The 21,748-nt window shown below is 36.0% G+C and overlaps 1 protein-coding gene across 6 annotated transcripts in view; it reads left to right on the plus strand.

The window, feature by feature from the left end:
* Positions 1 to 21,748, plus strand: part of INTS6 (integrator complex subunit 6) — a 105,102-nt gene that overhangs the window by 65,980 nt on the left and 17,374 nt on the right. For all 6 annotated transcript variants that reach the window (XM_047850426.1, XM_047850418.1, XM_047850409.1 and 3 more), the window contains 10 exons: positions 4,589 to 4,741; positions 4,884 to 5,016; positions 6,147 to 6,241; positions 8,392 to 8,502; positions 9,467 to 9,682; positions 13,345 to 13,471; positions 14,537 to 14,679; positions 14,883 to 15,114; positions 19,164 to 19,535; positions 20,563 to 20,656. In XM_047850426.1, the coding sequence (XP_047706382.1) occupies positions 4,589 to 4,741; positions 4,884 to 5,016; positions 6,147 to 6,241; positions 8,392 to 8,502; positions 9,467 to 9,682; positions 13,345 to 13,471; positions 14,537 to 14,679; positions 14,883 to 15,114; positions 19,164 to 19,535; positions 20,563 to 20,656 (1,676 nt within the window). The remainder of the gene's footprint in view (positions 1 to 4,588; positions 4,742 to 4,883; positions 5,017 to 6,146; positions 6,242 to 8,391; positions 8,503 to 9,466; positions 9,683 to 13,344; positions 13,472 to 14,536; positions 14,680 to 14,882; positions 15,115 to 19,163; positions 19,536 to 20,562; positions 20,657 to 21,748) is intronic.

A 21,748-nucleotide genomic window follows, 5' to 3' on the forward strand; every position in this document is an offset into this window, starting at 1 on the left:
CCAGTTGCTTGTTTGTAATCTTTTAGGACGTAGTCTTAGAAATTCATGTAGACTTTCATGGTTTTAGGTTATATTCAGTGTTCTCATTCAGAAGTTTAAGGTAGAAATGACTTTCTAGTCTTGTTTACATGAATTATTTTTAGAAACAGTGGGGCTTCTTGAATGATCATTGTGAATTATCAGTATTCACTATATGGTTCTTATAGTGATAGGATAACCTTATGTAAATTAATATCTATTCGGTGTTGTTAATACACTGTTTTTTCAGATCAACATTTTTTTCTGGTATCTGAAGGTTTATAGGATAGTGTGTGGGAGAACATGACAGTAGTTCTTTGCTATTACCCTTAGAAGATAGGAACTGTATTTCAAAGATCATGAAGCAGTTTGAACAATGTTTCATGCGGTTATCCTATATGAATTAAACTGAACCCTTTCTGAAACCTTTATACTTCATTATTTTTATTTTAATTCTAGTTAACTTACAGTGTGATATTAGTTTCAGGTGTGCAATATGGTGAGTCGGCACCTCCATACATCACCCTGTGCTCATCACAGTGCTCTGTTTAATCTCCATCACCTATTTCACCCATCCCCTGCTGACCTCCCCTTGTAACCATCAGTAATTGAGAGTGCTTCTTGATTTGTCTCTCTTATTTTTTTCCTTTTGCTTCTGTGTTTTGTTTCTTAAGTTACACATGAGTGAAATCATACGGTATTTTGTCTCCCTCTGATTTATTTTGCTTAGCATAATATTCTCTAATTCCATTCATGTTGTTGCAAATGGCAAGATTTCATTATTTTTATGGCTGAATAATATTCCATTGTATTTATATACCACATCTTCTTTATCCATTCATCTATCGATGGACACTTGGGCTGCTTCCATATTTTGGCTGTTGTTGATAATGATGTTGCACTGGGGTGCATGTCTCCCTTCGAATCCGTATTTTTGTGTCCTTAGGGTAAATACCTAGTAGTGCAATTGCTGGATTGTAGGGTAGTTCTAGTTTTCACTTTCGGAGGAACCTCCGTACTGTTTTCTACAGTGGCTGTACCAGTTTGCATTCCCACCAAGAGTGCACAAGTTGAAACCTTTATACTTTAAACCTATATCAACTCTTCAGGGTACTTTTTACTTTTACTCTATACAGGTCTACAAAGTGATATTTCCTTTATTTAGTAGGGATTTAATGAAGTAATACATGAAATTAAGGCTTTATAAATTTTAGTGAAGTATCTTCTTTATTCCTTTCCTTGTTCTGATTGAATCATCATAGTTTTAAAATCTGGCCTTTATAGATAAACTCTTAATTTCTTTTGTCATTTTACTTTCCCTTTGGGTGTCCATTCAACTTTCATAGAACAGATACCGTGTTTGTGTCAAATATTGCCTTGTTGGTTATTCATTCTATTGTGTATATGTGTAGTACTTGTTAAGTCCTAATAGAAGGAAATCCAAAACCAGTGTCACAAGCATAATCTATTAATACTGCTCTGATGGCCTATTGCAAATTGTTAGAGGATTTTTAGGTGTGGGTAGGATTTCAGTTGGGGAGGAAACAATATGAGAAAAAGTATGGAAGTAAAAAAGAACAAGGTCCATTTAGAGGAATGAGAAATAGCAGAGTATAGGTGGGTCATACCATGTATGTGGGACATTGAGAATACTATTAAATAAACCAAAGTACTCACGACTTTAAATGCATGGTTAAGGAATTTGAGCTTTTCTCATTGGGGTTCACAGAATAAGTGAAGATGTTTTTAACAGAGTGATGCTGTAGGAAATTTAATCTGGTGGTTGTCATATGCAGCAATATTAGGAGATGAGTTGGAAAGAAAGCAGGTTATCTAGAGGGCTATTGCTATGATTCACGTAAGAAATGTTGAGAGTTTGAATTAAGATGATGGAAGAGAGAATCATAAAGAGACAATATTGGAAAGCACTGGCAAGATTTAGTACTAAAGGATGTATTAGTGGGGAAATGAAATTTTTATAAATAATAGTATTCAAATAAGATGCAATGATACTGAAATTAAATGTGAGTTTTAGCAACTGGTTCTGAATTTTTATTTTTTGTTTTGTTTAAATAGATTTTTTTCATTTTTTTATTTTTATGTTTTGAAAGATACCTACCTTTTTTTAAGGTTCATTTATTTATTTTGAGAGAGAGGCAGTGGGGGCAGGAGAGGGCAGAAAGAGAAAGAGAGAGAGGGAGAGAGTCCCAAGCAGGCTCCGCATTGTCAGCACAGAGGCTAATTCGAGGCTCAAACCCACAAACTGTGAGATCATGCATGACATGAGCCGAAACCAAGAGTCTGACTGAGCTACCCAGGTGCCTCTAAGTAGATATTTTTTAATGTTCATTTATTTATTTTGAGAGAGAGGGAGAGAATCCCAGGCAGACTCTGCACTGTCACTGCAGCCCAGAGTAGGACTGGAACTCACAAACGGTGAGATCACAACCAGAGCCAAAATCAAGGGTCTGTCACTTAACTGACCGAGCCACCCAGCCACCCCTGGTTCTGAATTGAAATCATGGTTCCACGAGTTATTAGCTGTGAGTTTGGTCTGTTATCTTCTCTAAGCCTCAATTTCCTGTCTGTTAAATGGAGATAATAGCTCCTATCTCATGGGATTGTTTTGGGGATTAAATGAAGTAATAAATGCAAAATTTTCTTTGTCACGTTCTGGAAGACACCCTCTCTCGCCAACACACATTGTTGCTCTTGGATCTCAATATTTTAATCCAAAAAGATAAGTGAGTTTCATGGACTGATTCAGTAAGATATGTGTCAGTTACATGCAAGATACAGGAGCACAGTATGAGTAAAACGATGGTGCTTACCTTCTAAAACGACGGCATCTTACCATTCCATAGGAAGGTCAGACTCGTAACTGTAAACACAGTACACTACAGTGCTCTAACTGTGCTAGAGGCATGGAGCAGAGCCAAGAAGAGGTGATGCCTAAATGCCTGGTATGTCCTGGGGGTGTAGGGCAAGAAAGGGTGTCAGGGAGAAAATCTCTGAGACATTTTACTTGCCAGTTCAGACTTCAAGACTTAGTTTGTTTGCCAGTATGCAAGGAAGAAAATAATAAAGCTGCCAGGGATGACATGAAAGCAGGAGTGTGAAAAGATGATGATCTACTTGCGTAACTTGCAAGTCGTTTGGCATGGCTGGAGCGTGGGGTGTACACGGTGTGCGGTGGTTGAAGTCAGATGGGGACCGGATCATCAAGGCTCTTTGTATCTGATGTTTAGAGAAAAGAGTCTGGGTCCTATTTTTAGGTGATTAGCTTGCTACTTTTACCAAATAATTGCAGATAGGGAAATGACATGATCATATTTATATTTTGTGGCTATGGGATTGATTGGAGGGAGCTAATTAGGGCCATTAAAAATAAGTAGTTGTACTAGTCTAGTCTAGTCTGATGATGGCATAAATTAGAATACTAAGAAATAAAAGATAAATTTCTAGAGAGTGAGAATTTAGTACTGACAGAGGGCAGTAACTAAATACTGAGCACCTGCCAAGTTGATGTGTTCTGCCTGGTGGTTTAGAATTTGCGGGATTTTATCTAGGCCTTTGTGATAGTTAAATATGGAGGATAAAGAGATGTTAAGGATAACCAACCCCTAGGTTTTTAGAACAGGTTTTGTAGCTTAGGGGAGAAGTAACGAATTGCATAAGAATGTATTTGAGGGACTTCTGTCTAGTAGGCAGTTGGAACATAAGAGAGGTGAGAGAGATCCAGTCCCAACACGGTGGATTGGGAGCCACCAGGGCGTAGGTAGTAATGGAGTAATAAGAGTCTTTCATACTGTGAAATTTCAGGTTATTTCTTCAAAGCTTACATTTCCTTCAATTGGTGAGATTTTCAGGAAGGAGACTATTTGGCGGGCAGGGATTCTAACATGTCTTTTTTTTTTTCCTTTAAGGTATTTTGGTTTTTTGTACTTTTAGATCAGGTTCTCCAAAGTAGTGTGTATATACCACAGAGGTAACCAGATGGTCTACTGGAATAGGGAAGGAAAACATTAGAACTTCTTTTTATGTATATTTTTCTCTTAATTTTAATATTATTTTGGTATATATCTTATTACATACTTATACGCTAATTTACAGATAATTTATAAGTAAATGTGTATATGTCCTAATATATATTCAGCAATTTTTACTGACCACAAGGTCTATTATCAGTTTGGAAGCTACCACTCCATACAAGAAATTAAATTGCTACAGTTGAGAACTTAGTAAGGTTTCTGTACTTCAGTTGTTTCCTAGATGTGACAATTTATGAGTACTCACTTATTCCAAAATTTTGCACTTCTGACAAATTTGCTTTTACCACCTAAAAAGATTTTTATCCTATATATAAATGGTTTGTCTTTTTCTTGTATTATATAAAATTTAAGCATTACATTTTAAAGTATTTTCTTTCAGCTTTAATAGTGTAGTCAGTAGTAAATTAAACTAACCAGCAAAATTGAGGACTTGAGTAAATTTTGATAGTGAGGGATATGGAAAATGAGTTTGTTCTGGTATTTTGTGTAAATAGTAATAATAAGACTTTCCTCTCTAGCCACCTCGTACATCTCATCCTGTAGTGAAGTTTTCCTGTACAGACTGTGAACCGATGGTTATTGACAAATTGCCTTTTGACAAATATGAGTTGGAACCTTCGCCACTGACTCAGTTTATCCTGGAAAGGAAATCTCCTCAAACATGTTGGCAGGTGAGCTGAGCAACTACAGTGACCTAAAAATTGAAGTTGGATGTTTTTTTTTTTTTAAGTTAAAGTTAAATTGAATCAATGGTTTCAATAACATTCTGTAAAGGTTATTAAATGTGAAGTTTCAACCACTCCCTTTTAACAGGTATATGTGAGCAATAGTGCAAAATACAGTGAGCTCGGTCATCCCTTTGGTTACTTGAAAGCCAGTACAGCACTGAACTGTGTCAACTTATTTGTGATGCCTTACAATTACCCCGTCCTCTTGCCCCTTCTAGGTAAGTCACTCGTGTCCCATTCTCAGTGGCTCAGCATACATACTGATTTTCCTAAAAACAAAGATTGGGAACATGTCTTTGTAAGTTCTCATGTTTTGTGGAAATTAACGGAACTGTTGTTAATACTCTGAAATATCGAACCTATCTAAGGTTGTTTTATAGCAACCTGTGTATGTTTGTGGTAAATTAAAAGTCGGTGTCAAAACACCTTTGATTCTACAAACTATTGAAGATACTGTGTTTTAAATTTTTAAGCATTCCAAGTTTTCTACAAGTTAGCTTTCTTACATAGTGAGAATTGGTAATAGAGGCTTTGTATTTGGTAAATAAGGATTTTTGTAGAAGCATATATTTATAGATCTGAATGTATTTTCTTTCTTAGAATTTATCTATAATTTTCATTTGGCACATGCTTGTGTATTTATTTTTTTTAGAGAGAGAGAGTGTGCATGTGAGTGGGGGAGAGTGACAGAGGGGGACAGAGAGAAAGGAAGAGAATCTTAAGTAGGCTCCATACTCAGCACAGAACCTGACGTGGGACTTGATCCCAGGACCTTGGGATCATGACCTGAGCCAAAATTAAGAGTCGGACGCTCAACCGACTGAGCCATCCAGGCACATATTTTTTAAATGAATGAATGTGTTCCAGTGATATAATAAAAGCCTAAAGTTAGTTTCTGGGGACCCTCTGGCTATAATTTTTGAGCAGTACTGTTGGAGAAGACTTCTATGCATGGAACCACTTCAGATTTAAATATTATCGTCAAAAAAAAATTTATAGTCAAAATATTAGTAGGTATATTTTATTGAAAACATTGTGTATACTTTGTTTCTGTCCTCAAATCTGTTTTATGTCGAGGTCTAGATAGTGTACAGATTTTCTTGTGTCTTATCTGATTCTACCTTTATCTCATGAAATATTAGATCATGATTAGCATCTTTTTGTTTTTAAAATGGTATTACTGCTCAATGGCAGAACCAAAATTTTGCCACTATTAATTTTGTTAAAAATTGATGTCTGATATGTTACTCTCTTACAAATAAGAAAGCAGTGTTTAAAAATGAAACGTGCTTGACTTGATTTTCGTGTCTGAAAAAAATGATGATAGTTTGTTCACATTCATTTATAGATGACTTGTTTAAAGTACATAAAGCAAAACCAACATTGAAGTGGAGACAGTCATTTGAAAGTTATTTGAAGACAATGCCTCCCTACTATCTTGGGGTAAGAATGTGATTGTTAAAAATAAAACTTGTTACAAAATTTTACATTATGCTGATAGTTTACTTGTATTTACTGCTGTTATAGAATATATAGAATATATAGAATATATAAATGTCATGAAAATTGAGTGTACAAATGACCGATAAAGATGTAATGGGAAAGAAAGGTTTCAGTGATTTGTGGAATAATGATGATGGCAATGATAATGACGATGAGAACATGTATATAATGCTTACCTTAGGCCTGATATTATGCTAAGTATTTTGCCTCATTTAGTTTATATGGTAATCCTTCAAGGTAGAGATCATCATTCCTATTTCATAGATGAGGAAACTAAGGTATTAAAAGATTAAGTAATTTGTCCAAGGCTACTTGTGTGGGAGACTGGAATTTACTCCCAGGCAGCCTGGCTTTTAGAATAGCTCCAATTGTTGTACTGCCTTGTTAAATTGCAGTTTTATAATTATTATTCCTTAAGGGTACAGAATAGTTTTGTTGCATTATTCCCTAAATCTCTAAAAACATGTTTTTAGGTAGATAAGTATATATTCTTATAGACTCCTATTTTTAGAACCACGAGATTGTGATTACAGTTGACCCTTGAACAACACAGGTTTGAAGAGGATAGGTCCACTTGTATGTGGATTATTTTCAATAAATATAATGGAAAAATTTTTTTAGATATGTGGCAATTTGAAAAATTCTCAGATGAATCGTATAGCCTGAAAATATATTAAAAAAAAATCAAGATAAACCTCAGAGTTACTGTAAGAATACAGTCTATAATACATATTGCACAGAAAATTTGTGTGAATTGATTATGTTATTAGTAAGGCTTCTGGTCAATAGCAGGCTATTAGTTAACTTTTTGGGGAGTCAAAGTTATCTGCGGATTTTTTATTGTGTGGGAGTTGGCACTCCTAACCCTGATGTTGCTCAGTGGCCACCTGTACTTAACAACCTAGTGTATCACAGTAGATAAGACCGTAATGTATATATTATTAAATATATTATTTACTTTTTGAAAAAGTAACCTCTTACTAAAAAGACCAATGCTAAAAGCACTTTTAAACATTACTTTTACTTTTAAAAATGGAGGAATAGTATAGCATTTGACTATAATCCTTCTAAATGGTCTCTACTAAGAGCATTAGTGTCTTGAGCTTTGAAAATCATATTTTAGAGTTGTAAGAGATAACTTGTGTGTCTAGCACATAGCGCCTGCCATGTAAGAGAGGAAAAAGAAAGACGCACTGAATATGAACTGTTAGGTCTGTTGACTTACTTTCGTTTTCCTAGCAACCTGGGGAATTCAGGCAAAGCTACATGGATTTGAGATGTCAGAGCTGGATTTGATTCCATTTTGACACCAGTGCATATACACTTTCTGGTGTCAGTGAATGGCTGTCATCCTGTTTTGACTGTATCCCGCTCAAATATACTGGTGATTTTTTTCGTTGCACAAGTGGTTTCGACTAGGCTCTCCTTACAATTGAAAAGTATTACACTATACATAGCAAATATTAAACTGGCTTTTCCTTCTTATTTTTCCCTCTGAGCTTGTTTTGATTTTTCAGTTCAGCTAATAGTAACAGTAGTAATGATTAGCACTTACTGAATGCCTCCTGTGTACCAGATGCTTTTATATGTGCTTTATGTGTATAGTTCATTTAATCCCATGGCAACCCTATGAAGTAGATACTATTATTGTTATACAAAAGAAAAACTTCAGACACAGAGAGGTGATCTATAACTTGGTCCAGGGTCACAAAGCTAGTGAATGGTTGAGTCACAACCCACTCAGTTACCCAAAGTAGAAATCTTCCATTTTTCTTGACTTCTTTTCACTTACTACTTAATTTCTATCAAATTTACCTCTGTGATCTGTATCTTCCCCATTTCTTCCAAACTTAGTATCTCCAATGATACTAAGGAGTCCAGGACTTTACCCTTTCTTGCCTGTGTGTTGGTAAAATATAGCCTCTAGTCCTTTTTAAGGCAAACATTTCACTGAAATACAAATATGATCATGTTACTCTCTTATTGAAGAAAAGAAAGTCTTTCTTGGAAAATCTTCAAAACTGACAATACATGTAGCCATAAGTTTTTGACAAGTTTAGGATTGAGTGATATTTTCTTTTTTCCTATAGCCTTTGAAGAAAGCTGTTAGAATGATGGGAGCACCTAACCTAATAGCAGACAGTATGGAATATGGACTTAGTTACAGTGTCATTTCATACCTCAAAAAATTGAGTCAACAGGTAATGTTAAGAAATAGAACCATTAAGTATTTTGAATGGTTTTCAATGCAAATGTTAGTTCTCCTGGTTCTGATGGAATGACGTTATATGAATACATTACATGTTTTAAAACCACATATATATTAACATAATTCAGTCTCAAGTACGTGGTATGCTGTTTTGGAATGTTAATTTCAAATAATAATTCCTAGTTTATGAAAGTGGCCTCATTAGTGTCCTAGAAATTCTGTAAACATTCGTTATGTTTTCTTTTGAGAAATGTATGTTAGAAAGTTGCTTTTATTAAAAATCAGTTTCTTTTGCTTTATGTTTTAAAACCTGTAGTTTTTTTCTTTCAAAATGGGACTTTCTTTTGAAATATTTGTTGAAGACGCTGATTTTGTCATTTGGGGCAGTTAGACTGCCAAGATACTACTACTGTATAGAATACATTATTTTTCTGGTACTTTTGCCATTGCTACTTTAACTGCTAATTGAGATGTAGGTTGGAAAGAGTCAAAATATTGCTGCTTGTTGTCAGTGAAAAACTACATCACTTTTTGTTATACCTGTGAAGATTTAATTATGTGCTAATAATAGTGTCTTTAAGTAAATATTGATGAGATTTTTTTTCCCTAGTTTTATATCACCTCTGATTCAGAAATACATATTTTCATTTAGGATGCACTTAAACATTTCATGATTTAAGTGTAGTGGCTATTAGTAAATAAAATAAAATTGAAATTGTTTTTGTTTGCCCTGCTCCAGAAGGTTATTATAGTGATTTAAAATTGTAAGGCATTATTATTTAAGCTATATTTAGTTTACCAAGAACTTGACATAAGCTGTGCTACTTGAGGTTTTAACTTCTTACATACTTTAAAAATATAAATATGTATTTAATTTATAGAAGACCAAAACTATTAGTGTTTAATTTATTAATTTAGATTATGTTGAGACCAACTCTTATTTATTTTTACTTTAGGCCAAAATAGAATCTGATCGAGTCATCGGATCTGTAGGCAAAAAAGTAGTACAGGAAACTGGAATTAAAGTCCGAAGCCGATCACATGGTTTATCAATGGCTTATAGGAAAGATTTTCAACAGTTGCTCCAGGGAATTTCAGAGGATGTTCCTCACAGACTGCTAGACCTTAATATGAAAGAATACACTGGGTTCCAGGTTGCTTTGCTCAATAAGGTAATAGTTCTATGAATTTAATACTGCTCTGGATATATTCTGTTGTATTGTTGAATAAATCAAATTTTCTATTAGCTGATATTTAGTTTGTCCAAACTTTAGGAATACTTCTATACCTTTGTAGACTAATGATCATTAATACTATCATTGAATGAGTGAATTTTAGAATTAAAAAATTATACATGCCAAATTGATGAATAGATCAGTAAGCCAACCCATTCACTTATTTGTTAAATTCTGTAAAAAAAATTTTTTTTTAAATTTTAGAGAGAGAGAACAGGGGAGAGAGGCAGAGAGAGAGAGAGAGACAGAGAGACACATCTTAAGTAGGCTTCATACTCAGCACAGAGTTGGATGCAGGGCTCAATCCCACCACCTTAGAATCGTGACCTGAGTTGAAATTAAGAACTGGATGCTCAACTGACTGAGCCACCCAGGTGTCCCCATTTATTTTATAGATGAGAAAACAGATGGGGCATCTAGCTGGCTCAGACGGTAGAGCATTTGACTCTTGTCTTGGTCATGAGTTTGAGCCCCATGTTGGATGTAAAGATTACTTAAAAAAAAGAAGGAAAGAATACAGAGGCTTAAAGATTGCCTAAAGTTACATAGCTAGTGGGAGAGTTCACTGTAGTTTGGTACTTAAACTGATGACCTTGGGTGCATAGCATGATTTTAAAATACTTTATGAATATTCATTATTATAAACATCCTCATCCCAGGGATGCCTGGGTGGCTCAGTAGTCAGTGAAGTGCCCAACTCTTGATCTCTGTTCAGGTCTTGATCTCAAGGTCATGAGTTGAAGCCCCACACTGGGCTCCATGCTGGGCGTGGGGCCTACTTTAAAAAAAAATTCTTCATCTCAGTAGCCTTTTTTTGTAGAAACAGACATGCCAATCTAAAATGTATATGGAAAGTTAAAGGTCCTAGAATAAGTAAAAAAATTTGGAAAAAAATAATAAAGTTAGAAGACTTACACTATCTATTTTGAAGCTTACTGTAAAGTTGTAATGATCATCAACATGTTCTGTTGTTGACATAAGGATAAACATATAGAGCAGTAGGACAGAAGAGAGTCTAGAAGTAGGCCCTCACACGTATAGTCCGTTAATTTCTAACAGAGGTGCCAGAATAACTCAGTGGGTAAGAAGACAATCTCTTCAGACATAGTGCTGGGCTCATGGGGAATTTAAGAAGCAAAACAGATGAACATAGGGGAAGGGAAGGCAAATAAGATAAAAACAGAGAGGGCAAACCACAAGAGACTCTTAAATACAGAGAATAAACTGAGGGTTGCTGGAGGGGAGGTGGGTGGGTGGACGCACTAAATGAGTGATGGGCATTAAGGAGCGCACTTGTTGAGACGAGCACTTGGTGTTACATGTAAGTGATGAATCACTGAATTCTCGTCAAACCAATACTACACTATATGTTAACTAACATGAGTCTGAATAAAATAAAGTAAAAACAAAATGAACAAAAAAAAGAAATAGTGCTGGATCAATTGGATACCCATATTCAAAATAATAAACTTGACCCTTACATTACCAGTGCTCATGGTCTTAAATGTAAAAACTAAAACTATAAACTTCTGGAAGAAAACAGGAGAAAGTGTTCATGACATTGGGTTCAGGGGTCATTGATGATTTCTAAAATATAACACAAAAGGTACATACATAAAAAACTTGATAAATTGAACTTCATTAAAATTTAAACTTTTACACTTGAGATATCACCTCACGCCAGTCAGAGTGGCTGAAATGAACAAATCAGGAGACTAGATGCTGGAGAGAATGTGGAGAAACGGGAACCTTCTTGCACTGTTGGTAGGAATGCAAACTGGTGCAGCTACTCTGGAAAACAGTGTGGAGGTTCCTCAAAAAATTAAAAATAGATCTACCCTATGATCCAGCAATAGCACTGCTAGGAATTTGCCCAAGGGATACAGGAGTGCTGATGCATAGGGGCACTTGTATCCCAGTGTTTATAGCAGCACTTGCAACAATAGCCAAATTATGGAAAGAGCCTAAATGTCCATCAACTGATGAGTGGATAAAGAAACTGTGGTTTATATATACAATGGAATACTACTTGGCAGTGAGAAAGAATGAAATACGGCCCTATGTAGCAACGTGGATGGAACTGGAGAGTGTGATGCTCAGTGAAATAAGTCATACAGAGAAAGACAGATACCATATGTTTTCACTCTTATGTGGATCCTGAGAAACTTAACAGGATACCATGGGGGAGGAGAAGGGAAAAAAAAATTAGGGAGGAAGGCAAACCATAAGAGACTCTTAAAAACTGAGAATAAACTGAGGGTTGATGGGGGGGTGGAAGGGAGGGGAAAGTGGGTGATGGGCATTGAGGATGGCACCTGTTGGGATGAGCACTGGGTGTTGTATGGAAACCAGTTTGACAATAAATTTCATATTAAAAAAATCAGCCATAGACCATATGTAAATGAATGGGTGTGACTGGGTTCCAATAAAACTTTATTTACACAAAATAATAATAATAAAAAAATCAAAAAACAATTTAAACTTTTGTCTATAAAAGAAACTTGGTAAAATGAACAGGCAAATTACAGCCTGGGAGAAAAGTATGTACAGAATAAAGAATATGTATCAAAATACATGAAGAACTCCTACAACTCAATATAAAAAGACAAATATCTAATTAAAAATTTGCAAAATGTCTGAGCTGATATTCCACTAAATAAGATATACAGATTGAACATGATGTAAAAAGATGCTGTACCTTAATGGTCATTAGGGAAATGCAAAATAAAACTACAATGAGATCCCACTTCCCATCCACTACACTGGCTGTACTTGTTATATAATTAGCAGTTCTTCTTGGAGGTATCTACATGAGAGCAATGAAGATGTAGGTCCATATAAAGGCTTTATATGCAAATGTTCATAGTAGCATTATTCATAATAGCCAAAAACTGTAAAGAAAACTGTTCATCAAATGGAAAGTGGATAAAGATATGCTATATCCATAGAATGGAATACTAGTCTGGAGTAAAAAAGAACAGACTAGTGATACATGAACAATGTGACTGAATCTCAAAATATCATCCTTAGTGAAAAAAAGCTAGATAGAAAAGATTTGATATAGCAAAATTCCGTTTATAAAATGGAATGTAGGGAGACAGAAAGCAGGTCGGTGGTTGCCTGGGGATAGGAAAAGGGATGGACTACAATGGGCACAAAGAACTTTTGTGGGATGATGGAAGTATTGTTAAACCAGATTGTGGTGATGGTTTCACAACTGTAAATTTACTGACACTCATCAAACTGTATACCTAAAATGGGTGATTTTATGGTATGTAAATCAAAGTTCTTTTTCTTTAAATTTTCAAAGTCTTCAAAATTTGGAAATTTGTTTTATAAGATACTTACTTTCCTTAGGCAGAATATATAATAAAATCTTGAAGAGATGTGAATTTGAGTTATTTGGTAAGTTCACTACCAATTTTTATCCTCTGGTTCCCAAAACAGTATATTAAGATTGCATCATAATTCTTTATTCTATTTTTAAAGCTAATTAGACTTGTATATCTTATTTCCAAACCTTTACTGCAGGCTAGAGATTTTAGTCTCTTATAATTCTATATTTGAAAATAAATTTGCCTTTGAATGTTTTTCAATAGGATTTGAAGCCACAGACATTTAGGAACGCGTATGACATACCAAGGCGGAATCTTTTGGATCACTTAACAAGAATGAGATCTAATCTTTTGAAGAGCACCCGCAGATTTCTTAAAGGACAGGATGAAGGTTGGATCATAGTTTCAATAATGGTGTTTCTTTTGTGAATTTCTTTATACTGAAAAAACATAGTATAGTAGTGTAGCTTTTAAAGCATTGTAGTATCTCATTTTCTTTGTAAATTCAAACAAATGAAGTAAAAAGTGAGTCGTCACTCATTCTCAGAATTTCTTTCTACCATCAGTGTTTCCCCCAAATTTTATTCTCCAGAGGTGACACCCTTTGTTAGCAGCTTAGTATCTTTTTTGGCTTTGTTCATGCATTCACACACACAGGTCCACACATGCACAATCATTTTCTTGTGATACACAATACTAGCATCTGGTGGTTTAACTTGGATGGTGAATACATGTCCTGTTCCTTCAGTTATACCCATGGCACTGACCACAGATCAAGTCAGATGAGAATTTAACTCTTTGCCATCTCTGACGTAAGCATTCCAGCTATACCTTTATTTACGTATTTGTTTAAATGTTTATTTATTTATTTTGAGACCGAGAGAGTGTAAGCGTACTTTGGGGAGGGGAATGGGTGGGGAGAGAATCCCAGGCAAGCTCCACATTCAGCGCGGAGTCCGACATGGGGCTCCATCTCACGACTGTGAGATCATGACCTGCGCCGAAATCCAGAGTCGGACGCTTAACCAACTAAGCCATCTGGGGACCCCTCCCACCATAGCTTTATATAAAAAGCGTTATCTATATGTGATATGTCTTTTCTATAAATTCTGTTATAATTAAATTCTGCTTATTTGGAATATAATAGAAGAGACATTCCTTTTCATGGTAATGTTAACACATATTTGCTTATTCTATACACTCAAATTAACTGCAATATTTTTGTTTTATTTAGAAGGTAAAATCAGTTCTTTTAAATTTTATTTTAAAAATCTCAAAGACTTCATTTATGTCACAATATTTATGACGACAAACCAATTTTGCATATATGGGAAGGGAAGACTGCCTAGGATAACCCCAGATAGCATTCAAATATAAGAAGGTATTATTTGGTAATTAAACAGAGTATCATTTCAGTGAGGTTAACTTTTGTTATTGCTCTGTTCTGTTTGAAAAGATCAAGTGCACAGTGTTCCTATAGCACAAATGGGGAATTACCAGGAATACCTCAAGCAAGTACCTTCTCCACTAAGAGAACTTGATCCTGATCAGCCTCGAAGGTTGCATACATTTGGCAACCCATTTAAGCTAGATAAAAAGGTAAGCTTGAAACGTTCCATTGTATAATTTATTTGTGGATTTAACAGTTCTAATTTCACTAAAGTAAGCTGAAGCTCTTTTGTTGGTAGACTAATAAATGTTAACATAGTTATAATCTAGTTGCTTTAATGGGAACTGGAATTAGTTGTGCCATTTAAAAACTATATGTAAATCTAGGGAAATTATATTCTCTTTTGTTACAGGGTATGATGATAGATGAAGCAGATGAATTTGTGGCTGGACCTCAAAATAAACATAAACGACCTGGAGAACCAAATATGCAAGGGATCCCTAAAAGACGTCGCTGTATGTCTCCACTGCTGAGAGGCAGACAACAGAATCCAGTTGTGAACAATCATATTGGAGGAAAAGGACCACCTGTACCTATGACTCAAGCACAGCCAGATCTTATTAAACCCCTTCCTCTTCATAAAAGTAAGAGTTTTTTAAAAATAAACATTATTTGCTGCTGTTTGTTTTTTGTGTGGGGAAGATATTTTTGTAATAAAGTATAGAAAAAATTGATAAAGTCTAAGAGTGTCTAGAGAAGATAATTGTTTATTCTAAATTAGCGTGTAATCATAGTCCTTTTAGTGAACATTTGGACATTTCATGTATTTATTATGCTCTATTATAGCTGTCATGATCTAAATATCATTTATAAGCCTTAAGTATTTCAAAATAACAGTTATAGGGATGTTCTCAATACCCATAGAAAGGTGGTTTTCAATTACAGGTAACTTCAACAACTAATTATTAAATACATATGCTATGGTAAACAGTGCTAGGCATTGAGGTATCGCAGTGAACGAGACAATAGTGATCTCTGCCCCCATTTAGATAGAATGAGGAAAGACAGTCATTGAACATTTCATTAGAAGTGTGGTGAATGTTCAGAAGGGAAGTCAGGTATGTTTTGGAAGCATGTGGCAAGAGGATTTTAGTCTGTGGGGTCAAGGCACTTTATTGAGGAAGTTACGTTTAAGCCAACATTGGAAGGATGAATGGGAGTTGTTTCACTAAAGCTGTGCATTCAGGAGTCTTGCTAAGCAGTCTGCTGCATACTATGTGTATAGTAGTAGTATAAGAAGAGTCTGTGCAAACGTATACAGTAAAGAGAAGCAGTTAAGGGGCTGAAAGAACTCTAGTATAGCAAAGGTGTTGGGGGTGAGGCAAGATGAGAGATGAAAGATAGGTTGAGGCCAGATCACAGAGGGCCTTGGAGGCCATTGTAAAGACTCCAGACTTTAAGGACAATGAGAATCTTTGAAAGGTTTGAGAAGCTAGTGACCTCATCTGGTTAGCATTTTATAAAGACCAGGCTGACTGTCCTGTGCAGAGTACTGTTAGGGAAGAACAAGAATGGATGCAGGGGAACTCTTAGTAAATTAATGGAATCATTAATTATAGGTAGTGATCATTTGTGGCTTATAACTGGAGAGAACCAAATATTATATAACTCCTGAAGGGTTTATACAGTATCACTTCTGAAATACTCTTGCCAAAAAACAAAAAAGAAAGAAATCGAACCTTAACCTGATCAAGCCTCTAGATCTAACTACCAATTTATAGGAAATACAAGGATAGGAAAACATATTAAATGACAAAATAGGGAGACAATTAGCATAATCCAGATGGTGGGACACTGTAAGACAAAGAATATGGGATATGTGTATATTCAGAAAAAATGCATAGAAAAAAAGAGAAGTACAGAAGGATTTTATAGATTAAAAGGTAGTTAAACGACCTATAAACCAATGACAGTGTGCAGGCCTGATTTGAACCCTGAATCAAACAAAATCAAACTTCCCTCCACAGACAGAAAATATATAAAGTAATTAGAGATTGTGAACACTGATAGGATATTTGATGTCATTAAATAATTATTAGATGCACAGAAAGCAGTTAAGGAACCCAGGGAAGAGCTAATGACCTGCTAGTGGAGTTGTGAGAAGAACATGTATTTGAGAAATACTTGGACACATCAGTAAAGACTTGATGACGACTGGCTGGATGTTGGAGTCAGGGCAAGGGAGGAGTTGAGAGATGCTTGGTAGGTGAGGGTAACGGGGTGGAGTAGAAGAGCAGATGATGAGTGATTTTAGAGGTGCCTATTAAGTTAGCCACATGGAGATCCTAAGGTAGAAGATGGATATTTTAGTTTAGAACGAAAGAAGAGACTGGGATAAAGAGGGAGGTGCAGGAGGCAGTCTTAGCCCCAAGTGAAGTGAATTAAATCACACCAAAGAAAACAATGAGAAGAAAAAGCCTAGAACAGAACTTTGAAAGTGCTAAAGTTAAGGAGAGAAATGAGTTTCAGGAAAGATTGAGAAAGAAGAATCCAAGAAATAGGAGATGAGAAGAATTTGGTGTCGTGAGAGCTAAAGGGAAAGAGAATTGAGTGGTTGGTGGTTTCAAATGCTTCTTAAACAGGTCAGTCAAAAGGATTAGAAAAGTTCTATTGGTCTTTGGCTCCCTTAGCAAGAGCAGTTTTGCTCCCACAAAATCACTGGGAAGGCAGACAGGAGTGGTCCAGAGCCCAGAAGAAAGAATGCTACTTCCAGTGAAGCAGAAAGGGTATGGGCACAAGTTGAACAGTGGCAAGTAGAGGAAGTTCCTGTTTCACAGCTCTGCTTTCCTTTCCTCTGTGAAGTGAGAGGTGATGTATGCTCCTGAGTGGGAGGCAGGGATTGGGAAAGTCCGAGATGTTAAGAGAGCGGAGAAGGTTAGAATGATCTTTTGTGGGAGAGGGAGGAAATGTTGTAATAAGATTGCTGGGTCCTGTTTCTCCACTAGTGCTCATCATTCCAAATGCACATCTAGAGCAAGCAGATAGAGTCAGCAGATTTGGGGTTTTGCCTGGCAGGGAGGACAATAGAATGAGAGAATTTAGGACATTGGTAAAAAGTAATGCATATGGGATGTAAGTTGGATAGACAAGAAAGAGGAATCTAGAAGGTAGGATCTGCTCATTGGGAGGGGGAAAGTGGAGGAGATGCTGAAGTAAGAGTCTGGCTGAGTTACAGAGCCAACAGCAGGAGTCCTGCAAAGATAAGGGCTATGCTCCTCTGCCCGTGAATTTGTGTTTGATTTGAGAGCCAAACAAGGTGAGACATTAAAGAATTGAGGCCATGTTCTTGGCAGGTGATCTGCTTAGACACTGAAGTCCCATACAACAGTAATTCTTAAACTTTAATGTGTCATTGCATCACCAGGATCTAGTTAAACTGCAGATTCTGAATTCATTGTTTAGGGCAGGGCTCAAGGTGAACATTTCTAGCCAGCTTTCTGATGGTGCTAACACTGCTTATATTAGACCACATTGTGCGTAGTAATGATCTAGGATAATGCCCAAGGGACATCAGGGTGGGAGGAAGACTGCGAGCCAGGTATGACCAGAGAGGTGTGCCTTAGAGATCAGTAAAGACAGTGATAGGAGAGAGAGGATGAGTGTAGTGGCCTCTACTTTCTCCCTCCCATTTATCAGAGCAAGAGTGTTATACGAGTGCAGGGAGAAAGTAACTTGAAGTGGCACTGGAAGGTGAAGGAATCGGTGACTGTACCTCCTTATTTTAGGTCCATGGAGAGTGTTTGAGAGAAAGCAGTTTCTAACTCCAAGTCTGAAAAGAAGAGCAGTTTCTTTGTCAGAGAGCTGCGTTTCAGTTAAAGCGGGAGTCGTTACAGAGAATATTTAGGAAAATTTGCAAATCGTGGACGGGGATTTAGGAGGGAGTCAGAAGTTTGAGGGCTTTTTGTGGGCATGAGTTTACCTTTGGACGATAAATGAGGGAAGTAGAGATGACTTCAGCGGGTGTCCTGGAGGTTTGGTGAGCAGTCAGGGAACTTACAATTCAGCTGCTTTCTGTGGGGGGCAAGTGTTTGCAAGCTTTTTTAAGTCCAGTAATCTGATGAACTGCAGTGGGCACCAGGCTGTGGACACTGTTCTGCGTTGCTCAACTAAAGACTGGATGAGTGGTTATAAGAAAAGAGTGTACTGTAAAGTGACCTGTCTGACAGTGGGTTCCCAGCAGAATATTGAACACTTTGGACTCCCTGTGTTTACTTTTGCCTCTAAATGATAGTAGACTGTATAAGGCAGAGGTAAGTTGGAATGAGTTAGGACTCTCTAAGGAAAGGGTAACCCTGATAATCTTGGTCATATATGTTCCCCTAAAGCATTAGAAATTTGCTTGTTCAATAAAATTGCCATAGAATAAAGCAGAGAACTAAAAGTTGTGTGAAATTGGCTTTTATTTTTCTTCCTAAGGGCAAAAATTTTACAGATTTTGTAAATACTGTAAATGTTTCACATTGAAACCCACCATCTCTTTGGCAAATCTTAAGAACCATATCATATTATTTGTTAATTTGCATCCATCAAGGAGATTAGTTGTGATTCGCTGTAATATTATTTGTAGCTTTTTTCTTACTGTGTGCTTTGAAGTTGGCTCATGTCAATTTTTTCTTCTTATCTTTGTTTTTAGTTTCGGAAGCCACTAATGATTCGACAGTAGATGATGTGGTTGAAAATCATGTTGCAGACCAACTTTCATCAGATATTACACCAAATGCTATGGATACTGAATTTTCAACTTCTTCTCCAGCCAGTTTACTGGAACGACCAACCAATCATACAGAGGCGCTTGGTCATGACCATTTAGGAACTAATGACCTCACTGTTGGTGGATATTTAGAAAATCACGAGGAGCCAAGAGATAAAGAACAATGTCCTGAAGAGAATATACCAGCATCTTCACTCAACAAAGGAAAGAAATTGATGCATTGCAGAAGCCATGAAGAGGTCAACACTGAACTAAAAGCACAAATAATGAAAGAGATCCGAAAGCCAGGAAGAAGTATGTATAATTAGAGGCAAACCCCATATTTGATATCTGTGTGGGCTCAAAAAAAAAAAAAAATTTAGAAGCATATACCTGATTCTAGATCAGTTTTGAACAACATTTGAGCTATGTAACATTTGATCTTTATTCAGCCTACAAACACTAAATGTCTGTTATATCCAAAGTAGTATGGTATAGATATGGTAAGCAGGAGGGACTGAGAGCAGAGCTTGAAGAACACACAGACAAATTACACATAGTTCCTACTATGACAGGAACCCGTAGTCTTGAGTATTCTTCTAAACAGCAACTGGAATTTAATGTAGCAGCAAACCCCCAAAAGTGTAGCGAATATTAAATAGTTTCATCTCTGTAGAGTTCCTGACATAGTGTCTACCACTGTGTTTAAGGGTTAAACTATGATGGTGAGCAGGGATGTGTTTAGGCCAAAACCCTAAACTTATAAAAGCAATCTATGAAATGAATATAAAAGAACTTTGGCATAAAATTTCAGTATTATGACATCCATTCAAAGATGTTGACAGATTGACGGACCATGTGCTTTAATGGAACACCCATGGGTGGTTCAAAACTGGGTAAGACAGCCCTTGCCATTTAGGAGTTTATAGTCCTTGGCAGAATTTTAGGTGAAAACTTGAAACTGAACTAGCACTCTTAACCATTTTTTCTGTCTCCATATGCCCCTCCCCATCTTGTTAACTGGAGTTGAGAATTTAAATTATAAGTATGCAATTTTATAAAGGCTACTTGCTGCTGCTTTTTCAGTGGCCAGTACCAAAAGCTAGTCACGTACTTTCTAAGCTTTATGTTTGATATCTTAATGGGAACTTTTACCAAAACTTCTGTGTTTACCAAGTTATTTTATCTTGATTGATATATGATGAAATACGTGTATTAATGAGTGGTAGAATATTTTGGTTTGGTTTAGCATATCTTGATACCGTAAACTGCAGTAGAAAAATATTGAATAAGAGTGCATAGAAAAGCCACTAATTTTTTTCTTTGCTTCTGTTGTTTTAAGAATATGAAAGAATCTTCACTTTACTGAAGCATGTGCAAGGCAGTTTACAAACAAGACTAATATTTTTGCAAAATGTCATTAAAGAAGCATCAAGGTAAATAATCTGTTGTACATTATGAAATGATTATGAAATGAGTCCCCAGTTTACAGTCAGTGTTGTAACAGTTGTGACTGTTATAACAGTATCTGTACTTGTTGTGTTATGCATGCATATGACACAGCCATGTGTGTCCTCCTCCTCCTCTGTTTTAGTTTATTGAAAGAAATTCACTTAAAAAATAGCCACACACAAATTCTTCACCAATTATGGACCTTTTCTCCCTGTAGATTATAGATACTTGCATAATTCTCATTGATCCTACTCTGTGCCTTTTTGGGGTCTTTATATTTTATAGCCTTCAGCTTTTCTCCTTTATATATTTGGACTACAGTTGATATTAATCAGTGATTAGAAATAACCTTGGAAGACAATATTTGAATGCTGTTCATTTGTACATGGGAAAACATGTAATTAAGGGGAGCAGAGTTGGACAAATGGGCCTTATTCTGATTGCTTCAGTAGCCCAGGATTATGTACTTTAATACAAGGAATGTGGATCAAGATTATAAATGGTAACTATGAAGTGCAATTAACTGGAAAGCATAGTTGTATGAGTAGTGAGTACACAAAACATTTTTCCTTGAAGACCTTCTTTAGTATTATAAGAAAACTTAGGGTTATCTCCTCTGACCTTTCAAATATACACAGCCTTTAAAAGTCCCCCAGTTTCTTCCATGCTATTCTTAAAGGCATTTTTAGATAGAGCAGTTACTTGGTTTTTTTTGTTTGTTTGGGTTTTTTTTGGAGTAGCTAGAGCATACACCACTTTGAGGGTTCAAAATAAGGCAGTAACTTTTCATGTTACTTATTTTGAGTATTTATTCTTTATGTAACATTCTGTCAGCTCAAACTTCATCATGGATTTAGCTATATTCCTGGTGGCCTGCACTCTCTACTTCTAACAGCTTTTAGAGAGTTGTGTAATATTATGGTGGCTATTCATATTAATATACAAGTAGAGAGGAAGTAGATATAGATTGGACAGTGTTTTTGGATATTCTAAAAAGCATCAGCAGTATTAATAACTTATGTAGACGAATGCAATTTTAGTCTACTATATTAGTGAAGAAAATTTTAAATTGCCAC

This window comes from Prionailurus viverrinus, chromosome A1 (genome assembly GCF_022837055.1).
Source record: "Prionailurus viverrinus isolate Anna chromosome A1, UM_Priviv_1.0, whole genome shotgun sequence".
Classification (NCBI taxonomy): domain Eukaryota; kingdom Metazoa; phylum Chordata; class Mammalia; order Carnivora; family Felidae; genus Prionailurus; species Prionailurus viverrinus.